Source organism: Coccinella septempunctata, chromosome X (genome assembly GCF_907165205.1).
Source record: "Coccinella septempunctata chromosome X, icCocSept1.1, whole genome shotgun sequence".
Taxonomy (NCBI): Eukaryota; Metazoa; Arthropoda; class Insecta; order Coleoptera; family Coccinellidae; genus Coccinella; species Coccinella septempunctata.
This window is the reverse complement of record NC_058198.1, coordinates 14,847,277-14,862,364: the sequence shown is the minus strand read 5'-3', so window position 1 is coordinate 14,862,364 and position 15,088 is coordinate 14,847,277. Positions and strand designations below refer to the sequence as shown.

Below are 15,088 nucleotides of genomic sequence, written 5' to 3'. Positions count from 1 at the left end.
AAAATTATTTTACGAGCGATATTAATTGTACTTCGTATAAATTAAGGTCATAAGATGAGAGTGTTCTACTGAATTACTGGAAGTCAAATTAGTTTAGGGTTTACGGTAAAATATACAGGGTGTTGAAAAGAGATAATTTGTCATTATTGAATTGATAACAACGTGACAGGGTACTGAAAGCTTTTTTTTAATTGCGTTTTCTTGAAAAGTATTTACAAATCTTTTTGGAGATTATTTGGAAATTTTTCAGGAGTGCTCAGCTCATAGTGACTCGGGATGTGGTATATAGCCTTGATTTTTCTGAAATTACTGAAACTACAATTACTCCTTCTTCCATTCACGTCGATTAATCACGCTAAATGCTGAATTATTTTCATTTTATTTTCAATTTAATATTGAAATAAGTTTCATTCTTTGAACAGATGGATACAAATTTAGACTAACTAACAGCTTATGAAAAAAAAAATGTTTTTAGTTTGATATATCTACTATGAGTTCTTGTCTGGCTGTGACTGAAATTTTACAGCTTAGTTGAGTATACCTACCTACTACCATAACTTCGTATTCTGTGAAAATTTCAATGAGTGGGCATATTCTGAGTTACTGAGTTTATTATCTTTTAGCTGCAAGCTCCCTGCATATCGGTAAAAGAATATAATTTTTGGGAAAGAGAACACGGACTCACGGAGTAGTACCAAACACTGGTATCGGACAATTTTCTTGCTGAGCTCTATAATCGGTGTTGACATTTATTGATATATATTTCTAGATTGTCGAAAAACCGATGAGCGCACCAAAAAAATAACTCTCTGGTGCTGAAAACAGAAAGAGAGCTGGGAGTAAACTTGAAGATGTGAATAAATCGGCTTCTAAGATGAGGAAGTGGCTTCACGAAGCTGGTCCATCCACATCCTCTGTATCTGCTGATACTATATCAGGAGTTTCGAATAACCCTTCTAATTTGGACATTCAAGTCGATTCAACCGAACAATCAAAATTTTGAGACTCAGATGCTGTTAATCAATCTTCATCGTCGGTATTATCACAAACAGGGGATGGTTTTCAGCTAGCTTGTAGTGACTCATTCCAGTCTGGTAGCCAAGACAATGAATCAATGGATCCAGGTACATGGCCAAGCTACGAAAAATTAACAGATCAACAACGGTCATTCCTCTGCAAACAAGCTGTATTACTGAACGATGAATGTCCAAATAATATCGAGGTTAGATCTACTGAACGCAACGGTAGGCATTTGACACCCAACATGTGGTTTGCAACAATGGCTAATAAGGAAAAATTCAAAAGGTCCTGGCTTGTTTATTCAAAAACAAAGAATGCACTTTACTGCACCGCCTGCAAATTATTCGCCAATTCTTGTCCATCAGCCTTGGGCAAAGACGGTTTTATAAATTGGAAAAACGCTTCAGAAAGATTAGCTGAGCATGACATATCGCCAGTGCATAAACATAAAGAATGTTTCATCAAATGGAAAACCCGTCTGCAGCAAATGAAATCGTGTCTGGGTATTGATTGCGACATTGAGCGACAGATTCACTCTGAGAAAGAGAAGTGGAGACATATTCTACATGTAGCTATGGACGCTGTCATGTATCTTGCCACCAACTGTCTTTCTTTTAGAGGTTCCAAAGAATCCCAAATTGATTTCACACAACATTGTCTTCAACTGAGTCGAGGCAATTTTCTCAATTTGATAAATCTGCTCGCTAAATATGACCCTACTCTGAAGTGCCATCTAGACCACCTAAAAAAAGGACAAACATCCTATCTGTCCAAAACTATACAAAATGAAATGATCGATTTAATGGCCATCAAAGTTCGGAATAACATTATTAATGAGATCAAGGAGGCCAACTATTTCACTATTATGTTCGACTGCACCCCAGATGTATCTCATACAGAACAAATGAGCCAGGTTATACGATATTTAAAGAGAACGGAGTCTGGATATGAGATAAAGGAAAGTTTTATTGACTTCCTAGAAGTTGACGGAAAGACTGGAGAATATATATCACAGCGAATTCTAGATAAACTGCAAGCTGATGATTTAGATGTCGAAAAATGTCGTGGACAATCCTACGACAACGGATCTAATATGGCTGGCATATATAAAGGAGTCCAATCCAGAATTCTACGGATGAACGAGCTGGCAGTATTTGTTCCATGCCTACACACTCATTAAATCTTGTGGGTGTTCATTCGGCTTCATCATGTTCAGAAGCAGTAAATTTATTTGGTGTTGTACAAAAACTCTATTCATTTTTTGTTGGTTCAACCACACGATGGACAATTATGAAAAAGTGCACGAAAACAAATTTGAAAGGAAGTAGCCAAACAAGATGGTCGGCTAAACATCAAGCTGTTAATGCCTTACTCAATAATTTACCGGGAGTTGTGAAGGCTCTAGAAGAAATCAAAGAATCCTCACAAGTCGCAGAATCCAAGTATGAAGCTGATCATTTGCTTCATGCTGTGATGGATTTTAGGTTCATCCTGAACCTAACAATTTGGGATAATATTCTGCGAGAGATCAATAGGGTCAACGTGGAAATTCAGAAAGGGGATATAATTATTTCACGTTCATTATCGTTGATGCAAGGTCTTGTGAATATCTTGCAAGGATTGAGAAAAAAACCCATTGACAACTGGATCTCGGAAGCTACACTTCTTTCAGAAGAATTGGATGTGGAGCCAGTTCTTAGAAATAAACGTGTTTCCAAGAAGAAAAAGCAGGTCGACGAAATGTGCGAAGATGATTCAAGAACGCTAGATCCAGTTGGTTTATTCTCGAAGGAAATAAAGGTTGTTTTCGACAGATTAATTGTTTATTGATTGTCTGTGTGGTATAGTTTTTCGTCACGTTAGTAGGGATAATATTTCAAAACTGATAGATAAATAAGAAAAATGAAATACAAGATAACTTGATGATTGACGAGTTAAATGTGTTGGTTGCGCTAGTGGTTGAAAAATATGGATTTCCTCATAATTAAAAGTTGGAAAATCATGTGTACTCATTATTATATACATCCACCTAATATTTTCGCCTCTTACTTCTCTTTCTTGTTTTAACAACATTGTAATAATGCGGTTGAAACAGCAATCACAGTGTCACTTGCAACTCTCACAGTGGGTTCCTCAAAAAGTTGATATCCCGCTCGTTGTTTCGACCGAAATGAAATCAGTGAAACCTTCTCATTTCTGACAATTTTTAAACAGATAGCAATTGGGAAGCATTGAGTGAACGCATATAGATCATAATTTGATGAAAAAATGATACTCTGAATGCTCATGACTGAATTATCGATTGAAGTTTAGTTAGTTAGTGGAGTATATGAAAGAAAAGCGAAGATATTGGTTGCATCCATAAAGTCATGTAAACTTTAAACATTATTCCTAAAAACAGTGGCGTAGCTTGCCTTAGAGGGGCCCTGAATCAAAATGTGTTGAGGGGCCCTAAGGAAGGGTGAAATAAAAATAAAAGTAGCAAAAAATGTTCGATTAGTATCGAAATGATTATATGTACTTATAATTAAAAGTTATAACTCATACTTGGTGCTGGGAGCGAAATAGTTCACAAACAAATAACATACAAAAGATATAAAATAATATACAAACAACATAAAATGATAAACAAACAATTAATAAACAAAAAATACCAAAAATTAAAGATACGCTTTTCTAGCATTTATTTCAGCAAATCTATTTATCAAATCAGCCATAGCTGAAGACGATTTCAGTTTTTTAAGTTGTCCCCCTCTATTGACAATAACGACATCTCTGACAGCCGTTCCTGTCCCATAGAAGTCCTCAGATAGTTTTTTATGAGTTTTAATTTTGAAAAACTCCTTTCAGCGATTGCAGTTGTAACCGGAAGGGTCTAAAATAAAAGGCATGCAGTAATATCGTCCGGAAAACTACTGAAGGCTATTGAATTTTATCAGGACTAATTCTAAAAGTTCTTAGATGGCACGAATTTTCTGAATTTCAGATTTTAAGTATTCGTATCTATCTGAATGATCGATTCGGTGTAATGAACGGGATTTTGAAATGAATGGTTGTCTTAGCAGTTATTCTCAAAAATGCTATTGTAAAACCTGTAAGAGGTTTTGGATAACATTTTTAGGAATTTTTTGCGTACAGACATTCGGGGGCCCCTAAAGCCTGGGGGCCCCGTATCACTGATACCGCTGATACCGCGGTAGCTACGCCCCTGCCTAAAAATGTAGTATCAAAAGATCACAAATTGTTAATGATTTAATGTCATCACTCCCAAGTATTTCGAGAACAGAGCTTTTTTCAAGGAGAAAAATATCCCTGACATTACATTTTAGTGTAATTCAATTAGAGTTGGTATGCATAAGAGAAAAAATAAAACATCCGGAATCAATTTTTAACATCATGAACATACAGTCAACATATTCTATGTCGAACAATTCCAAGTGTTCTGGTACCTTTGTTGATACTCAAAAAATTCCCAACTCTGACGGTTCAAAAGGTGACTTGTAAATGGCACATACACTTGTGTATTGGGAACTTATTATTTTATATTAATCTTGAAATAAAACTATATCTTGAACAGCGATTATACTACCATTCTTCGAACGGCAACAGTTATCAGGATTCTTTGTCTTTAAAGAAAATGTTTTGAAATCGACTTCTATAAAGTGTTTTGAAAATTCCAGATTTACAAAAAATTTGGCGACAGTGTGTTTTTTATTGAAGATTGGGTATATTATATCTTTTTTAATGTAGTCAGAACACAAGTTTTTCTTTTCCGAATGTCTCCATATTATCTGCTGTAATGGTTTATCGTTTTTTCGAATTGACTTTAAAATACTTTGTAAAAAATTCTAAAATGGAAATGCACTGAAATTTTCAATCATCTCATGATTTTTCACATGCAATGTTAAATGCAAAATATTGTGCACTTTATGGGATACATTTTCAGATCCATACAATACTTTGAAAGTTTTTACAAAGTATTTCAAAAGTTCACAAGTATATTCTATTTTATCTGATATAAGTCGTGGCTGAGACACAATTGTTAGTGCTACCTGTAAAGCAAAAAAATTAGTGTATCTGTCTTTGCTGATATTCTTTTTCAAGACTAAAGGTCCTGTATAGAAAAGGAACTGGCGAAGCTCTGTTAGAATAGAATAGAATAGAATAGAATTTTATTCATCAGCTTTCATCTACAATATGTACAATTTTCAGGAATTTCGCCTAAACATAAGTTTGTGTGCTAGATTCCCGATATAATTTCAGGTATTCTTCCTGTAGCTGAAAATTAAGTTATACATACTTTTTTTTTTCTTCCACTTCAAAAAAAACTAGAATTCAATTTACCAGAATGAACAATCATGGAGTACCTACTAGATACATGGATCAAAATATTTCAAAAATTCTGAACAGTCATCAAGAATGAATGTTACCGATCAGAGCAAAAATATAACTAGCATCAGATACACATACTCATACATAATATCAAAATATGTTCTCAAAAATTGATGGATTATCAAGAATGAATGCTTTCAGTTTCTTTTTGTACAATTTTTTATTATTCCGGTAGTCCCTTAGTTCAGTGGGTAAGGAGTTAAATATTTTTGGCAGCAAGAAAAGAAGAAATCTTTGATTTATGCTCTTATGAAATGAAGGTACCGACAAATTCCGATTTGTATTGCCCCTGGTTTCGTAATTGTGATCTAGGGTTGTTAACATCTTCTCTATTTTAAAGAAGTATATCAAAGAGCACAAGCAATATAAGTTGAGTAGGTTCATCAATCGTCCAATCTCATATAATTCTTTAGTTGGAAAAAGTCTTGGTTTTTTAAGAATTATTTTTATCACAGTGTTCTGTGTGATTTCTAAAGTTCGAACGGAGTTTTTGTAGGCACCACCCCACACTACAATACAGTACCTAAGAATAGATTCAACAAGAGAAGTATACAAAAGCAATAAGAGTTTTCTGTCGAGTATTTCTCTAACCATATAAAATTTATGAAACAGCATTCTTATCTTGCTACATAGAAAACTAACGTGCTGTTTCCACTTTAAATGTTGATCAACAACAACTCCCAGATACTTCACGCTCTCCCTCTCTATGTAGGTACAATTCCTCCCTGTATGATGTTGTTGTGAGCGTACATTTAATTTTTTGAATATGGGCTGATCTGAATCTGTTGCAGAAAATGCAACAAAGAATGTTTTTGAGGTGTTCAGATCCAAAAGGCTCCGGTTCAGCCATGCAATCATTAGTTCAATTTCCCTGCTTGCACTATCTCGAACATCCTCCCAGCTTCCTCCCTGAAAGATTAAGACCGAGTCATCAGCGTAAGAGAGCACTCGACAACCTTTCGTTGCTGCATGAATTTCATTGACATATATTAGAAAGAGGATCGGACCCAGAACTGTGCCTTGTGGCACCCCGGTCTCAATTGTCATATAAGAACTATAAGAGTTGTTAATTTTTGTTCCTTGTTTTCTATCAGTTAGATAATTTTTTATTAACAACAATGCCTTGCCTCTGATACCGATGCGTTCCATCCTCTCCAGCAGTATATCATGAGACACAGTATCGAATGCTTTTCTCAGATCTAAGAAAACAGCTAGTGTTTTTTTCTTATTATGCTTGTTGTTATGAATTTCTTTTATGAGCTCAAATACTGCATCCTCTGTTCCTTTGTCGTTTCTGAATCCAAACTGATTTGGATTGAAAAGCTTGTTCTCCTCAAGGAAATCTGTAATACGATTTTTTAAACATTTTTCAAATATCTTAGAGAAGCTGTTGATTACAGAAATAGGCCGATAGTTTGTAAGGGACTCTGATCCACCACCCTTGTATACAGGGGTGACTGTTGACAGTTTCCACTCTCTTGGTATAACAGATGTAGAAAAACACAAACTAATTATGAACGCAAGTATTTTTTATTTCTCTAGATGTTATTTGGTCTTCTCCAGGAGCAGAATTGTCTTTTAAGGTACTTATATGTTGAACTAGTTCATTTTCTGTAACTGGTTTGAGAAAAATTGAGCTGGAGATATTTATTTTTGAATAAGCACTACCTTCCCCATCCACTTTCTTAATATTTTTTTTGTACTTCTTTGCCGATATTTATGAAAAAATCATTGAAGTGATTGGCCACATCTTCATCTCCAGCAGCGCCACCTTGAGCATGCTCTATATTGACTGTTCTCTTCTTATTCTTCACTTTCACATTAGATATTTCATTAATTGTCTCCCAAATTTTTTTCGAGTTATTCCCTGCTTGATATAATCTATTCTGATAGTACATAGTTTTTGCACTTTTTATTGTCTTATTCAAAATATCTCTGAACACCTTAAAATAGCTGTGCTTTTCAGTTGAGTAATCAATAATGAGCTCTCTCTTTAACCTATCTCTGCTCATTATAGATGTCATTATCCCCTCCGTTATCCAGCTCTTCCTTTTTCTAGAGGAGCTATTTAATCTGCACATATGAACTGATTTGTTTAGATACCCCTTGAATTTATTAAGAAATAATGAATACACTGTTTGTACATCGTTCGCGCATAGGACATCAAACCAGCACTCGTTTTTCAAAAATTCATTGAGTTTGTGGTAATTGGTTATTTTTTTCATAATTTTTTGAACTTCATTGTGTGTTTTCTGTTGCTGTTTTATCGAAACTCCCATCATGAAGTGATCAGTGATACCAGAACGAAGAACAAATGGTGTTACAGTTTCAGACAAGTTATCGATGTTTTTCGATTTGATGAAAAAATGATCGAGAAGTGTCGATGAAGTATTTGTCACTCTTGTAGGATGACTTATACATACAAAAAAGCATTCTGGTATAATATGTTCAAATATCGATTTATTTCATCACTATCTGTATCAAACAAATTCAAATTGAAATCACCTGTAAAGATCTCTATTTTCTTAGAATCAATAGACTGCAAATAATCTTCCAGATCATTCAGAAACAAAGGGATACGCGTAGGAGGCGGTCTGTACATTGAAGTGATACCAACTGTATGATCAATACCACAGTCCACCTCACACCTGATTATTTTGATATCAGTGAATTCAACTATTTTTGCTCTGATTTGGTATTTGTCTTTCACGTGAATAATCAGACCATCATTCCTGTTGAAATCAGACTTACTAGAAAAAATTTCAAAATGATCAATATGAAAATCGGAGATATTATCAACCGGAAAAGTTTCAGAGAAAATCATAATATCAATTTTATCCAAATCTATGCTATTCAGGTAAACACATAATTCATCAAAATTCTTACGCATGCTACGTATATTCAAATGCAATATATTAAATCTATTCAATCCACCAAATAATTCTTTTAAATTTTTAATGTCATCAAAAACTTTTTCATCAAAACTGACACACGACCCCACCATATCCATATACTCCAACATAACTGATTTTGCAGTCATAAGATAAAAGAAAAAAATACAATACAAAAATAAGAATATCCCAATTTGAACCAAATGAGCAGTAATGAAAGATGACTTCCAATTTACCACCGCGTCCTGTATATAACTCAAGAAATTGTTTGTGTGTTAAATTTGTTCAGTGAAGCGAAATCACTAACCTTTTTCACATTATCACCATTGCGGACAAAAACACTACCATGCTGTGTAAAGACATTTTTCCTGTTGAACATTTCCCTGGCAGAATGGAGAAGCTTGAGTCGACTTTTTGTCAAATCCTCCGTGATCCCAATTTTAGTTCCCTTCAGCTTTTGTACATTTTTGAGTACTAATTTCTTCTTTAGATGGTTTTCGAACATGACGGACGAATTGCCTCCTTTTTCAAACCAACCCTGTAGCATCCGACGACATCCTTATTTGTTACATCTATTTGAAGTTTCTCTTTACAGAGATTCAGGAATTTATCCTTTAATTTTTCATTCTCTTCTTCCAGAAGGTTATAAATACATACATTGTTTATCTTATCAGCCTGATGCATATTGTCGATTTGAAATTCCATTTGTTTGATCTTATTAGATCGTTCTTGAATGAATACATTATTTGTTTGACTTTGATTATCGATTTGAATCTCCAACTCTTTTATTTCATTGGACTGATCTTCAATAGTCTTCTGCATCATATTGAGTTTTTCATTGACCTTCGATAATAATTTATCGAGGAAATCATCCTCATTGACTAAGTCTCGGAGGGCTTCTTTCACAGCAGTTTTAATATCAGTATTGATTTTTGGACCCATTTTCAATTAATGGTCAAGATTCAGAATGATTTCAATTATGACAGAATTCACTTTAGAACGAACAAATGTTATAACTTTGTTGTTTATGAAGGAGCAGTATGTTGAACGTGTTTACTCTTCGGATACCATATGATGAATGTTGCTTTCCACCTTTTAATTTCACTCAAACTTCGAGGTTTTCTGAACATTTCTCCCCGCCGTGGCAGAAGTATCATCTTTGTCCACTATCCTCGATACCCAATCTACAACTTGGCAATAGGTCGTTTATACCATTAACTGTTTTCACTTGAACCACTCTAATTTTTCCATCTTTTGAATTGTGTTTTCTATTGGTAAAACTAGTGCAGTGCGAGTGCATATTTTGATGTCACTAGAATCATTCCAAAGGATATGAAGCTAGTTCTTTCAATTCACTGTAATAGTAAATTCCATTAGTAAAACAAAACAAACAAAATTACCATATCATACTGTTGATAAACCACGGTCAAACAGGCCATTAGAACTGACGTTTGTGGACCGATTAAACCAGAAACCAATGAGGGTTATAAGTACATAATAACGTTCATTGATGATTTTACCGATTTTGTAACAGTTTTCTTGTCTAGAGAAAATAATTCTGTTTTTAAGTATTTTAGACAATACAAGGAAGCTAGTGAAACCCAATTTGAGAGAAAAATATCTAGATTGAGAATGGATAATGGAGGGGAATATACATCAAATGACTTCATGGATTTCTGCAACGAACATGGAATTAAAATGGAATATACTGTCCCCTACAACCCACAACAGAATGGGGTATATGAACGTTTTAATTGAACATTATTAGAAAGAGCCAGAGCAATGATATCGGATTGTAATCTATCAAAGAATTTTTGGGGTGAAGCTGTACGTACTGCAGCATATCTGATGAATCGATCACCTTGCAGAAGTGTATTTGTAGAAAAGAATAAAACGCCAGCAGAACTGTGGTATAATGAAAAACCAAATGTCAAAAATTTGAGAGTTTTTGGATCTATTGCATATCATCATGTACCTGACTGTAAAAGGGAAAAACTAGATGATTAATCTGAGAGGATGATTATGGTTGGATATAGTACCAATGGATATAGATTGTGGAATCCAAATACTAATTCTATTATAGTCTCAAGAAATGTAATATTTGATGAGGATATTAACATCAGACAAGAAAATGGAATTATAACAACATAAAATAATGAAAAACCACAAGAAGTTGAAGATGCAACAGATAATAGTAGAAGACGACAATAATATTTTGGTTGAATCAAGCAGAAATGTTGATACAAAGAGGAATGTCAAACCTCCTGTATGTCATAAAGATTATCTAACCCACTATAATTCTGACACTGACAGTGAAGAAACATTTATGGTTTATGCATTGAATGCAGAACAATATGTCGAAACAAATATACCAGAAACAATAGGTACATGATATTGAAAATCACCCAGACAAAGGAGAATGGACTGAAGCAATCTGTAGTGTAGGGTTGAACAGTACTTGTTCTTTAAGGTTGATTATTGTAGATTATTGTAAATAGGTGGGGATGTCAACGTGACGAAGAATGTACATATGAAGTGGGGAGTCAGTTGATGTAATAGATGCTTGGTAAACGAACTTGTGTTATTAATTACTGTATTCCTGAGTCCTAGTAAAAACGTAACAGTGGCGACGAGAAAATGGCTGAAGCAATTGTGGGCAAATTGAGAGAATTCAGTCTGGCTACATCAGATTGGTCCATTTACAGAGATTGAATAATTATTTTGCCGCTAATGGTTTGGATAATGCAGAAAGCGCATCTAAAAGAAGATCCATTCTACTTAATATGCTGGATGCAGAAGCGTACAAGTTGATGTATAGTCTTTGCAGTCCAGAGAAACCCGATCAAAAATCATTTGATGATTTGATTCGTCTCTTTGGTAAACAAATGCTACCTCAAGAAATTCCACTGGCGGAAAGATTCAAATTTTATCAAGCTAGGAAAGGAGAAGAGGAATCACCAAAGGAATGGGCAGCTAGTATTCGCGGTTTGGCAGTTCGATGCAAATTTGGTAATGAACTCAACAACTGTCTACGAGATAAATTTTTCTGTGGATATGAAAAAGGCCCAGTATTGGATAGACTTCTGGAGGAGAAAATCACAGTTTCCCTAGAAGAAATGGTGGCGTTAGCTGAAAACAAAATGGCCGCTCAGAACCATTTTCAGCAACAAATGGCGACAGGTACCACAAACATGAAGACGGAGGCATTGCAGTACGTGGAGCGCAGACGCGGAAAAGAGAAGGCAACCAATAGAAACACGGAACCACCGAGGACGTCAGAAAAATGTCGAGCTTGCGGAAAACCTGATCATGAAAAAGCTAAGTGTTCATTCAGAAATTATTTTTGTAGGATATGCAATAAAAAAGGTCATTTAGCAGTGGTCTGCTTCGAAAATAAAGCTAATGAGAACAAAAATACAAAGTACATTTTAAATCGACATTATTATGTTGAGGACCAGAGACCATTGCCCCATGACGATTTAGAATTATTCTCTATAGAAAATGAGGGGGATAGAGGAAGTTCATTTAAAATTGATCTGACTGTTAACAAGGTTAAATTGACATTTCAGATAGAAACAGGTGCAAGTGTCTCAGCTATTTCAGAAAAATGTTATAAAAACAAACTGAGTCACCTGCCCTTGTTGAAAACTGATAAGGTATTTTATTTTTATAATGGCATGAGAGTTTTACCGGTTGGATACATAAATGCTGATATTACATACAACTCAGTGAAAAAACACTTAAAAATTTATGTAATGATAAATGGTGGCCCTCCTAATGCTGGTCGTGATCTTTTAGAAATGTACAATTCGAAATTTTCTGATGTTAATTTTGTGAGGGTTGAACATAGAAATTTGGATGAATTGTTGACAAAATATAAAAATTTATTTGAACTGGGCCTAGGTAAATTTACTAAAGGTACAGCTTCTATCAACATAAAAGATATTGTTACACCTCATTTCATAAAATATAGACCTGTACCATATGCTATCAAAGAAAAAGTTGAAATAGAGCTTAATCGTCTTTTATCTTTAGGAGTCATAGAACCTGTGGATTTCAGCGATTGGGCAACTCCAGTAGTACCGGTGCTTAAAAAAGGAGAACAGGAAGTAAGATTGTGTGGGGACTATAAAGTAACAATTAATCCTTGTATAGAAGTCGATAAATACCCATTGCCTAGGATTGAAGATTTTTTAGGAGCCTTGAGCGGTGGTAAGAAATTCTCAAAGTTAGATCTATCGCAGGCATATCAACAAATATGCGTTGATGATGAGTCGGAAGAATTGTTTACTATATCTACTCACAAAGGGTTGTTTAGATACAATCGTCTGACATATGGTGTAGTATCAGCACCGGCTAAGTTTCAGAAAATTATGGAATCATTATTGTCCGGAATCGAAGGTATAGAAATCCTTTTAAACGATATTTTAGTTACCGGTCCTAGTGATGAAAAACATTTGAGTAGGTTAGAAAAAGTTTTGAGAATTTTAAGTGAAGCAGGATTCAGATTGAATATAGAAAAATGTGAATTTTTCAAAGAGCAATTTGAATATTTGGGTTATTGATTGATGCGGAAGGCCTACATGCTTGCCAATCGAAAACGATTGCAATTCAAAATATTGTAAGACCCGAAAATGTATCTGAACTCAAGTCAGCGATAGGTTTGATAAATTACTATGGAATATTTGTGAATAATTTGGCTACAATTTTAGCTCCATTATACTCATTACTTCAAAAGAAATACCCATACCCAAAATGGGTATGGTCAGAACATTGCGAAAGGGCATTTGAGGGAATCAAAAGATTGCTACAATCTCCTGAAGTTCTAGTTCACTTTAATCCGGAGTTACCTTTGAAATTGACTGTTGATGCTTCATCGGTAGGAATTGGGGCAATTTTGTGTCATGAATTTCCATCGGGTATAGAGAAACCTATAGCTTATGCGTCCAGAATTTTGAGCGAGTGTGAAAAGAAGTATTCACAGATAGCAAAAGAAGCTCTTGCGATAATATTTGGCATTTTGAAGTTCAATCAATATCTGTTTCATAAAAAGTTCATATCAGTTACAGATCACCAGCCGTTATTTGCTATATTTTCACCAAATAAATGTATACCTCAATTTTCAGCTAATAGATTGCGGCGCTGGGCAGTCATTCTTTCAAATTATGACTGAAAAATTCAATACATTGAATCGAAAAACAATTCGGCAGATAGTTTATCGAGGTTAACTTCTTCTGAACCAAGCAGTATAGCCGATGATATTGAATTTAATTATTGTTTTTTCTTTGAAAATAGATGAAGTAATAAAAGAAGTCATTAAGTTTGCAAGAAATGGTTGGTCTAAATCTAAAAAACAATTGAAAAAAGATATCTTACCATATTTCAATAAAAGAGTTGAGATTCACATACAAGATAACTGTCTATATTGAAATCACCGGTTAATGATCCCACAAAAATTACAAGAACGTATACTGAAAACAAAAAAATTGGCGAGAGGCTACTTTTGGTGGCCCGGAATGAATGAAGGTATTGAACGAAAAATTAAGTCTTGTCAAGCCTGTATGATTCAATCTAATAGTCCACCTAAGAGTATGATTCAATCTAATAGTCCACCTAAGAGTGAATTAAATGTATGGAGATCGCCCAATGCCCAATGGGAACGAATACATTTAGATTTTTTAGGTCCCTTTAAAGGTTCACAATATTTGGTTGTTTTGGATGTCTATAGTAAATGGTTGGAAGTATTTACAATGTATAAGATCACTACCGAAAATACTATATTTGTATGGGAAATTTATTTGCGCGTTTTGGATTACCACAAAAATTGAAAACAAGCCGAAGAATATCGTGGTGAAATTTGTTTCCAAATCAATGAGGGATAAATTCATGTCTGCTGTTAAAGCGAAACGTGGCGATTTGGGTGGAAAGAACGGCTTCAAAATCGATGGCCTAGCGAAAAAATTGTATGTAAATGAACATCTAACTACCAAAAATAAAATTATTTTCAAATCAGCCTTACAGGTTTGTGTGGATTCAGAATGGTAGCATTCTTATAAGAAAAAATCTAAAAATCTAAAATTATACAGATACAAAATGAATCTGATTTAGGCAGGTTGTCTTAATATATAACATGCATATAAAATTAAATTAAAATAAAAATTAAATTAAAAATAAAAGAAAACGATAAAATGGCTCTACACGTTCTATACCAAAATGTGCGCGGATTGCGTACTAAATTACATGACTTCTAACTGAGTGTAATATCTAGTTTGTTCGACGTAATCGCTGTGACTGAATCATGGTTGAATTAAAATATATGCGATGATGATCAACTAAATTAGTTGATGACAATTATAACGTCTTCAGGCGAGATAGAGACTTAACTCAAACCATGAAAAAAGACGGAGGTGGGGTGCGTTTGCTAGTGCGTGACTATTTGAATGCTAGATTTGTGCCGGAGTTTAGTAGTGACCAAGAGGACCTTTGGGTGGTAATAGATCTCAATAGAATAAGAATCTACATTTGTTGTGTGTACATAGCACCTGGTAACGAAGACAATATTTTGAATTTCCGTGACCAGGACATAATACTGCTCTGTGGTGACTTTAATTGCTCTTTCCTAAATTGGGAGAGACAAACATCGTGTGATGTATTAGTTGCTTCACAAGTAGAAAATAAATATGCCCATTTTGTAGATACTTTGAATTTTTCGCATTTGAAACAGTTCAATAATATTTTTAATAAGAATGGTAGAATGCTCGATCTGATTTTGTGTAATAAAAATA

General features: G+C 34.4%; 2 protein-coding genes across 2 annotated transcripts; both read left to right on the top strand.

Moving 5' to 3' along the window:
- Window positions 1-1,279: 1,279 nt before the first annotated feature.
- Window positions 1,280-2,200, top strand: LOC123322270. The gene has a single exon (XM_044910213.1). The coding sequence runs from the start codon at window positions 1,280-1,282 to the stop codon at window positions 2,198-2,200; it is 921 nt and encodes a 306-aa protein (XP_044766148.1).
- Window positions 2,201-11,086: 8,886 nt separating this feature from the next.
- On the top strand, window positions 11,087-12,868 carry LOC123322269 (uncharacterized protein K02A2.6-like). Its single transcript, XM_044910212.1, has one exon. The coding sequence runs from the start codon at window positions 11,087-11,089 to the stop codon at window positions 12,866-12,868; it is 1,782 nt and encodes a 593-aa protein (XP_044766147.1).
- The last annotated feature ends 2,220 nt before the right edge of the window (window positions 12,869-15,088 follow it).

Coding starts and splice junctions, on each gene's coding strand:
- LOC123322269 (XM_044910212.1), top strand. CDS start 11,087: ATGCTGGATGCAGAAGCGTACAAGTTGATGTATAGTCTTTGCAGTCCA.
- LOC123322270 (XM_044910213.1), top strand. CDS start 1,280: ATGGCTAATAAGGAAAAATTCAAAAGGTCCTGGCTTGTTTATTCAAAA.